This window comes from Kryptolebias marmoratus, linkage group LG2, assembly GCF_001649575.2.
Source record: "Kryptolebias marmoratus isolate JLee-2015 linkage group LG2, ASM164957v2, whole genome shotgun sequence".
Lineage (NCBI taxonomy): Eukaryota > Metazoa > Chordata > Actinopteri > Cyprinodontiformes > Rivulidae > Kryptolebias > Kryptolebias marmoratus.
The window spans coordinates 8060166-8070306 of NC_051431.1; the positions used below are offsets into that span (position 1 = coordinate 8060166).

Below are 10141 nucleotides of genomic sequence, written 5' to 3' on the forward strand. Positions count from 1 at the left end.
TTAAATATGAAATAAAACACTTAAAAATGCCCAAAAATGCATATATATATTCCTAGATTACATTATGTAAAGTAAATATAATAATAATAATAATAATAATAATAATAATAATAATAATAATAATAATAATAAAAGTTTTAAATTACTGCATTATTCTAATAGTTAATGCATTTGCTGTGTACTGTGTTTAACTTTACAACAGTGGCTGATACCGCTGTTAATTACTCCTCAGTTCACCAATGCTAATTTTGTTCAGGATTCTTATTTAAACTCATCACTTCAGTCGAACACCTACTGGGTGCAAGATTTCATGGGTTACTTCCAACTCACCAATCAGGAGTTCAGCTCTCACTGCACAGAGTTCAGGAGGCAGAGACACCGATACCTCGTAGAGCGTTGGCTGCTGCTTGCCGTTTTGTTACTTTTTTTTAGACGAGTCCGGCTGATCAAATGCTGTAACTGAGCATCGTGATAACCTGCCCTAAGATGGACTAACTCCATATTAGATTTTTCATAATTTATTCATATTTCATATTTCGTGGGCCACAAAGGCTGAGCTTGTGGACCATATATGGTCCAGGAGCCACCAGATGAGTCACTGATCTAATGTCAAAAACACATTCTTTTCTAAAACCAAGTAATTGGTGAATCCATCTGACCGAGTCGTTTTTATTTTTTACATACAAAAATAGTGATGGATTCTTTTATCCCACAAGACACTGAAATATCCCCCACTGCTTAGCAGCATAATCCAGCTCAATATTGCTATCTTTAGAACTAAATTCCTCAGGTTTCTTCAATGAAATATCAAGTACTCAGAATCCAAGTCTCAGTTTGTCTGATTTATCTGACTTCCAGTCACAAGAGCAGAGCTGAAGATGGACAAGGGGTCAGTGAGGCATTGATTTGCAACAGCTCCAATCACACAGGCACTGGCACTCACCGTCCTTCGGATTGGCCTCTCACTGTGGTGTAATGAGAGGTGTGATGTGTGAGGGAGGAGTGGGTGAGATAGGGACAGAAGGTCTGAGAGAGATTGAGTTGTAGAGAGAGATGGAAAGATGCAGCGATAGTTGAGGGGGCCGTCTTTGGAAAGCATGTGATTGTGGCGAGAACGATTCTCTTCTTTGTTTTTTTTTTTTTTTTTTCATTTTTGTTGTTCTTCAGACTGACGTGTGAGTGCAACTCTAAAATTATGTAATTCAGGCACGATTCACCCAACCAAAACAAACCCTCATTACAGACAAAAAGCTTTTCAACACGATCTGTCTGAGTAGCAAGTATGGCCTTGATGTAAAGAAAGCAAAAGCCTTTGAATACAAATGAAATCCCAAAATAAGACTCAGACTTGAAAAAAAGTTTGGTTGCTGTGTAAGATAAAAATAAAATACAGTGTTTGAAAAGTATCTAAACCTGACATTTAACCAAAAACATTACAAAAATAATTTTAAATATAGAAAGGGAAATTCTCTCGTCTGGGAAAATATGTACTGATATTGAATTATATGCATGCAGTATGCAATTGAAAAGCTGGTGATGTGGGGTTGTATTAAAGAAAATTGAGGTTATTTACACCTATGAATGCAATGTTATTACCAGCTGAAACATATGGGTTTGGGAGCAACGTGCTGCAATTTATGCTACACTGTTTTCATGAAACTCTTTTTATTTCATCAAGATAGTTTCATACAAAACCTAGCAAAGATACCTTCCTGATAAGAAGGTCACTAAACTCACCTCGCAGCTACTGTAAAGTTTTAAAACCAAAACTGTGACAAAGGACGCCACATACTATTAGGTATGAATGTAAAATAAGATGACGAAATTCTCCAGAGTTGTCGTATAAATTATGTGTCTGACCACATTCAGATGCCAGGTTAAACCGACCGTTATGCTGACACAGCTCTCTGGCTCTGACAAAGTGTGACAACTGTGTTAATAGACAGTTGTGAGTATATGAAGCTTTTTTCTCATTACCTTTACAACAGATTTTTTGCTGTCAGGCCCCAGTTTTAAGAACTGTCTCACCTCTATAAGTTTTTTTTTTTTGTTCAATATATAAATTAGAAAACTACCAAGTTGTTTTTTTCTGTCTCTCTTAACGGTTTTTGCCACCACATAGAGCAGGTCAAACTATGTAAATTAGGAATAGGAAGTAAGTCCTGTTTCACAGCTATAGCAACATGTCATCCCAGCTCTTAAGTCCTCATAAGGGATGTTAGAAGAAGAAGTGATACAGCAAAAAACTGTCTTTGACGCTCAATCCCATTCTAGCACAAGAGCACATAAAGCATATCATTTTCCACATTTAACATTTGATATGTTAAATGGTCATTTCATTGTTCTTAATGGATTTATTCCCAAAACATCCATAAAGTTGAACCTGTTGTATTTTTCTCTGACTGTCTCAAAGTAGTTTGTAGGAACACACGCGTCCCCTATCAACTCACAATTGACACTTTTAAACTGTTGGCAGTTTAAGGCTGGGTTAAATCTGGCTGTGCCAAAGAAGGAATAGAATCACCGAGAGAGAGAGGATGGAAAGATAGATGGAGCGGTGAAACGGTATGTGCAGCAGCTCAGCATTGGCTTTGGTACTGAGCCCACCCCCAGGCTTTCTCTGTCATTAAACACTCACATACTTTACCATAGAAAAAGAGAAACACCATTAGCATATGCTCTTAAGTGTATAATTAGGCTGTCCCCGAGCAGGTTTTAAACAATTGTACACATATCACCACACACACTTATCTAAGCCAGACGACAGATGTTGCACAGTGCACTTCATTGTCTAATCTTTCTAGTTAAATTTATTTATTTTTAATCCATATTTAAAGGAAACTGTTTTTGTTCAGTTAAATCTACCAGCAAAGATGAAGGCTTGCTTTTTCTTTCTTCCGTTCTAAAAGGTTAGTTTTTATTGCTTTCAGTGGATCAGGACTGAGTCTAAATGAAGCAGAGTCATGCAGGTGGAGGTCCTCCACACAGTGCCAGGGTGTAATGGTCCACAGCAGGTAATGCAGTGTGGCCAGGCTCGAGCGCGCACAGCATAGCAGCTGAAAATGTCACATGTTTTACCTTTTATATATCACAGCATGGTGCTCACCAGACCTGAATTCTGCTCCTCTAATCCCTCTGTGTGTCTTTGTGTGGAAAGGTTTGACTTTCTGCTGAAGTAAACAAGAGTTAGTAAAAGAAACTGTCCATTAAAGTCCTTATTACGGATTATTATTGCAGTTAACTTTTTGAAAGTTAAGTTGTAACTCGAGACTACACTACTTGAGACTAAGGCATGCCTCCTCTGTTGTCTACACCTACCTCTGTTCTTTTAGTACAGCTCTCTCTTGTTTCACTGAATTTCAGGAAGCAGGCTTTCTACCCAAAGGTCCTGTCTAAATTTCACTTAGCATCTGAAAAAACTTTTCAGTTTGTTTAGAATCAAAGACAGTATTTTACTGAAATGCATCATTCAACAAGTCTGTTTGTGAATACTTGCAGTCCCTCAATCCCTCTTATCCCAGCCAGCATTCTACTTTTTTAGAAATGATCTTCTGCCTCTCATTTTATACACTTTGTCTCACTTTCCTCTCACACTCTTCACTCAGAGCTAAGTGGATTTATTCAGAAGACTTTGTTCATTAATCAGCTTCTATTCCGTCCCTACCACCTCCCGTTCTTTTCTAATCTCATTGCATACATGTGCACATTATCACAAAATAAAAACATGCTACACACAGATAAAAATAAGCTCAAAATTCCTTATTCATGCAAATACTTTTATAGTAAAAAATAAAAAGCGCAACAACTTTAAATCCTGGTTTAAACAAATTAAAGTATTTTAAAAAACTATTTAATAAACAAAATGGAATATACCTATATAAACACATTGGGGTTGAAGTGTTAATGAGAAATGTTGATTGCAGGGGGTTCAGAAGTACCTGACAGCCTCTGAAAATTGAACATATAAAACCTTACCGCCTTGGGAGATAGTTCCTTGTCTTGGCTAAATGAATTCTCCAAGTGATTTTCTGAAAACTCTGAGTCCTTCCAAAGAGCCAAAAAATAATCTCAAACTGTCCTCAAAAACTGTTGATTTTTGGACTCTTCAAACACCCTTCCAGCCTTGTTCCAAAAGCCAGGAAAATGCATTTCTGATGTTCTAAATTTCAAGTTTTTGGAGGGGAGGGCCCCCAGACTCCCCTTGGATGATTTCCTTGAAGCCCAGTGGATGGTTAGCCCCCTACCTTTTTTAAATAGCCTCCTACTCCTGAATCGTTTGAGTCCCCTTTAACTGTTTTTTTTTTTTTTTGTTTTGGTTCTTTCTTTTTCTTACAGAAGCTGCATTGTGCAAAACTACACACACCAAGATGTTTTCATTTGCTCTAACAGCAATGTGACACTTTATCGAAATAATAACCAGATTTGTGTTTATGAGAATTTACAGCCACTCATTTTGAAGGTTCTTACTGGTCTTGTGCTGGCTGTTCCTTCCAGATACTGGATGAAATCCTGAACACTTTCACAAGATTTCTTCAACATCTTGGTATTTCTTAACCAATGGCTTCATGTCTTTTCACCATCATTTTGTTAAAAAGTTGTTGGTGCTTGGTTTTCTACAGATGATCTGATACTTATCCATAGAATCTTTTCAAGTTTTGTTCTTTTTTTTATTATTCTTATAATAACACTTACATTGACACAGTTACTGTACCCACTTTTCATTACTCTGTTTGTCAGATTGTGTTTTTGGAGTTGAATAACTCCTTTATTTTCTGATGTTCAAAAACCTCCAGTTTTTGTCTCATAAAACAACAAAATAATTTCAAAAAGTTTTCCTCTTTGCTCAGCTGAGAGTTTGCAGAGAACCAGCCATGTATGCTGAGTCCACAAGAGCGTCTGCTGTGAAAAATTGATGTTGGCATTTCCTAAATTTATTAGGATGGCCTCTGTGGAGAGTCGTTGGCTTTAAACATACCTCTAAAGAAAATATTACATTTGGGATCTGGATAACCTGTTAGTAACTAAACAAAGGACAACATTAGACTTTCGAATAAAATAGCAATCCAAAACTTAGAACCAAAATGGTCAAAAAATATACAAGAATATCAATATTACCTGGAGACTTGAATTTCATTTATAATGTGAGAGAAACTGAAGACCAGAGTGATTAAAAGCAATATAAACACCCTCAAAGACCTTAATCTTGTGAAAGGATTGGTCCAGAATCCCAGTGGAGACATGCCAAAGGTTTGTTGCAGTTCCAATAACTGTTTTATTACCAGCAAAAAATAGCTTACCATTGAACTCTGGGAAAGGCTATGAACAATTGTCATAAAAAAAAAAACAAGAACAGAACATTTGAATAGGCTAAACATTACCACAAATGTATTTTTGTCATTTTTCATTAGTTTTAATTGTGTTTTGTTGCAACAGAAGCATCTTAATGCAATGAATTTCATTGTAAGAAAAAAAATGGTATAAGTATTAATAGTTTTAAGCCTATATAAACTTTCTATAACTGTCCACATTATTGCATAATGTCCTGTGTGAATGGACAGTGGTATGGTAGCTTGAATGCAACCACAGTGTTTAAATGGTTCCTATAATTGAATGTCGACTTACAGGTCACCACACAGATTCCAGTTTTTCTCCAAACTCAGCAAACTTTACTCTCAAAAGGTTAGTGTTTGGTACGAACATATATGATTCAGTTGAATCTCAAGTTAGAAAAAAGAATAAAGATTCACTCTATAGAAGGAGACATAAAGGGGGAAAAAAAAATCAGCATTTTTGAAAATGAGAAAATGTCATGCGTTTGCCCAGAGGGGTTGGAATGTCTCGGAGACAGAGGCAGAGGGCAGTGAGAGTCAGTGGTGCGATCCATTCTGCAAAAGTTCAAAAATAAAGAGTGAACAAAAGGGGCATTTACCGCAGTACTGTTCACTTGAAAAAAAGCTTTGCTCAAATACATGCCAACGTTCTTCAGTTGTTTACCATTTGTACTTCAGCTCGTTTTGCTTCCATTTCTCCCATCTTCAAACTGGTATGTCCTCATTGACATTAACTTGCATTGAACATTATTATTTTATGTACTGCAGCTAAATCCATATTTATCAATATTGCAGGCGGAGCTTTATGATCAGGATTAGGGACAGATGAAGGTACACTGCCTCAGCAGAGATGGAGCTGTGGATTGCATTGATCTGTGAAAGCTAACCTTAGCACCCCCAGCCGTTTTCTGTCTTCATTTTCCCATTGTTCACTCTTCCCTGCAGCTGTTTACATCCACACTCTCCTCATTCCTCTCATGCATTTTCCAAAGTAAACACTTTTCTCCCTGCCAATCTTCTCCCTCTCTATTGCTTCTGTTCTATCTTCACGTCTCGCTTGTGCCTCTTCAACCCATCCTCCTGTTTTCGTTTTTCTCGCTCTTTCTTCCTATCGCTGCATATCTCTGTCCTTCTCCCTCTTTTTTTTTTTTTATTTTGCCCATCCCTTCTCCATTTCTCTAATACACATCCCTCACGCCCCCACCCCACACCCCTGTCTGCGAGCTATGTAGGCTACCTCCGTGGAGACCAGTTGGTGCAGCTTTTTTATTCACACTCACCTAACCTCTCCCTCTTTACTTTCACAGCATTTCTCTTTTTTCCCACCTCTCTTCTCCCGTTTTCCTGTTTTTCTGTTTATGCCTCCCACAATCTAGACCACTACAAACCTTCATCCCTCCTGTCTCAGCCTATACTTTTGCACTGGCTGGCTTTGCATTCAGACGGCGTAGTCTTCAGGACCGTTACATATCAGCACAGATCTCCCACCAACAGATGCTTGTGATCAGGTGGAGGGAGGCTCCCTGCACAACCCGCCGCATCACATATTCACGTGCAGTGTGCAGCCGCAGATGTGCCCTGCCTTTCTAATAGGAACTCTGTGTCTGATCTTCACTCTCTGCTTCAACTTTACTCAGATAAACTCCTGGCTGTACATTTGAGCACAAATTGGTGCCTTTTCTTACAGGTGGGTCCAGATCGCGTGCCCACGCCTTTCTATCGACTGGGGGACGGCCTTCTCCAAACCCCTTCTGTCTCCCTATGAGGTAAACATGCACTTATACCTGCCACTTACCTGCCACTCACTTTTCAGACAAAACACTTCTCTCCCTCTCTCTCTCTCTCTGTCTCTCTGTCTCACACACACACGCACGCACACACACACACACACACACACAGACTGTCCCTAACAGTGCAGAGAATGCTTATAAATGCCACGCTGAAGCTTTTATAGAAGCACAGGAGATAAGTTGCAATGTTAAGTATTTGTGAAAGGGCAGTGAATTTATGTAGCACTCCTCAAGGCCTGCTTGTGCCCGAGATGGGAGTATTGCGCTCACTCCTTCGTCACTCTGTAATGAGCCACTCCAGCACACATGCATGCAAAAACCTAACGAGCAGCAGACTAGCACCCTCTGCTGGCCTCTGGACTGCACAGTCCCACCCCTGCATGCAGCTGTGTTGTTTTCTTTGAAGGGAGAGAGATAGATCGGACATAAAGATCCACTTCAGTGTGAGGGTTTGTGTTTGTGCTTCAGCTGTTGCAAAATATGGATTTGGCAAATATGGGCTGCATGTGACCTGACTGATTAGCATTTAACTGTCAGCTCCTAAGAGGATTTTCCCCATGATATGCTGCTGATTTGAATCCTTGTAAAATGGCTGCGAATTGAATTGCTCTCTTGAATATTGGATTGTGATTTGAAATGGATGCTGTTGAATTCCAACTATACATCTTTGTGCACTTCTTGCTGAAGCACTTACACTTCAGAACAGAGCCATTAAGAATAACGATAGCTTTCACCTCTGAAGAAAAAAACAGGATGCCTTTTTTGTGTCGTGTGGCACTGAGCTCTATAATTGTGCTTATAAAGTCGGAAATTCGCCCCCGCCATAATGAGCAAAGCCACAATCTGTTTTCTTAAATTCTATTGTGGTAATGGAGGCTTAGCTCTCCCCCGAAAGCATTTTGGGAAAAATGCCTGTGCATTTAAATAATTTTGTTGCTGCACTTGTGCCTATACAGCTGCGATAAGACTCAATTTACCCTCGTACCTTTGAGTGTCATCCGTCTCAGCGCGCTGTGCTTTTCACTGTGGCATTTAGGATGAAGATGAAGAGGAATGAGACGGGGAGGGAGCACAGAGAAGGGTTGGGGGTGAGAGGGGGGTGCAGCAGCATTTATTTTCAGTGCGTCTCATGTTATATTTATAGTCAATAAGACACACTTGGCTCTGCTGTCAGAGCAGGGATTAGCAAAGGAAGCTAGCTTCCACAGAGAGAGGAACTCTGTGAGAGAGAGAGAGAGAGAGAGAGAGAGGAGAAGAGTCGTTAATAGCTGGAAAAATGAGAGGCTGCTGAAATAGGAGGAGAAGAGAAGAGAGGAGCAGTCAAAGGATGTTTGGGGAAAGGAAAAGGTTTAAAGAAGAAAGCCCATGTTTGCGTTTATGTCATGTTTCTTCCAGTTACGGTTTGCTTGTTTGCTTGAAAAGGGATCATGTAGGAAATTGTTTTAGACACAGATTGTGTTCTTTTAAACCCATAAAGGAAAAGCATTTTTTCTATTATTTATCACTAAAAGTTATAAATTTATTAACAGCTTTCAAAACATACATATTAGCAAATTTGAACAAAGTACTTGTAATGAAACATTAATGTTAAAATAAAAAAGGACTTATCTTTTTGTGTACCATTTGTTTTATATAGTATAGATTTATTTTTTGCATTACCTTTCCTCGTGTAAATTGATTGCCTGTTGCCATGAAAGGTGGGTGATCATGCAATTGCAAGTGTGTCTATGTATGTGTTTGACTGTCTGTTTGTTAGCAAACAGACAGACAGCATATCTGATGAACCTCTGGACAGATCTTTAGGGAAATTCTCAGAAAGTAAGCATTGCATGAACATCTACAAGTGAATAACTTTTGAAGTTAACTTTCAAGATGGCCACCACAGCTCATTGGTCATGGCAAAGTGTTCTTTTTCTGCACACTAACAACACTATCTGGCCATAAACAGTGTAACAGTGATAAATTGTGTCTATTCAGAAGAAACATGTTATGCCTTTAAAAATAGTTTTAAGTTTTTTGAAAAAAAAGTGTTATTTTAGAGCTTTAGGACTTTTTGTATTTTACCTAGATTATGCTAAAGTTTAGTCTTTCTGTCTTAATAGTTTGAAAAACAAATGAGGGTTTGAATGAATAAATAACTGAACAGTGGCAGCTTTTAATTTTTTCATTTGTTGTTTATTCATCTGTTCACTCATTCTGCCGCTCTTCTTTTCATTCATAATCAAAATTCACCGTCACTTCTCCCCCATATGGAGCTGTTTGCGTTTACAGTGTGTCACGGTGCTGTCTTGGGTGTGTGGTTCTTCTCTTCTAACAGCTGTTATGTCATGCGGTGCATCTGCATAAGGATAACATGACAACTCTGCGTGTTATCCAAGCTTAATATTATGACACCTGTCTTGTGCGTGTACTCGGTTTGTTGTGTCTTCTTACCACTCTGCGGTTTTCTACGAATTATTTATGCAAAACTCCTGATATGGTGCTAGGACACAGTAAGAACAATGTTATATGTGAACTTATGTGATATGTGTCAGAAAGCACATTTTTATCTGGTCGACTTTGCTGTGTAAACTGAGCTTTAAATTGTCTGTTTTTCAGGCGGCCGTTGCTCTGCAGGAGGTAGGCTGGAAGGAAGTGTACCCCATGGACTTCTATTCCAATCAGAGCTCGGGGCCGTGGGCGCCCAACCACCCTGACAACCAACCTGTGCGGCCCGCTCGTAGACAGACCCAGGTGAGCGTGACTGGGAGATAAGAGAATGACTGACAGAGGAAGCGGGATGAGCGGGAGGGAAATCTAGCTGTTTTCAGAGCGTTTGATGCCACTGTCAGCACGTCACCACACTGACACCCAGTGGCACAGCGACAGCAGAACATACAGGTGCTGGTCATAAAATTAGAATATCATGAAAAAGTAGATTGATTTCAGTAATTCCATTTAAAAAGTGAAACTTGTATATTATATTCATACATTACATACAAACTCATATATTTCAAATGTTTATTTTGTTTAATTTTGATG

The 10141-nt window shown here is 38.9% G+C and overlaps 1 protein-coding gene across 1 annotated transcript in view; it reads left to right on the top strand.

Annotated features, from left to right (window-relative positions):
* dph1 (diphthamide biosynthesis 1) overlaps positions 1–10141 on the top strand; it is a 55005-nt gene that overhangs the window by 42361 nt on the left and 2503 nt on the right. The window contains exons 10-11 of the mRNA XM_025009998.2: positions 7018–7096; positions 9719–9853. Of these exons, the coding sequence (XP_024865766.1) occupies positions 7018–7096; positions 9719–9853 (214 nt within the window). The remainder of the gene's footprint in view (positions 1–7017; positions 7097–9718; positions 9854–10141) is intronic.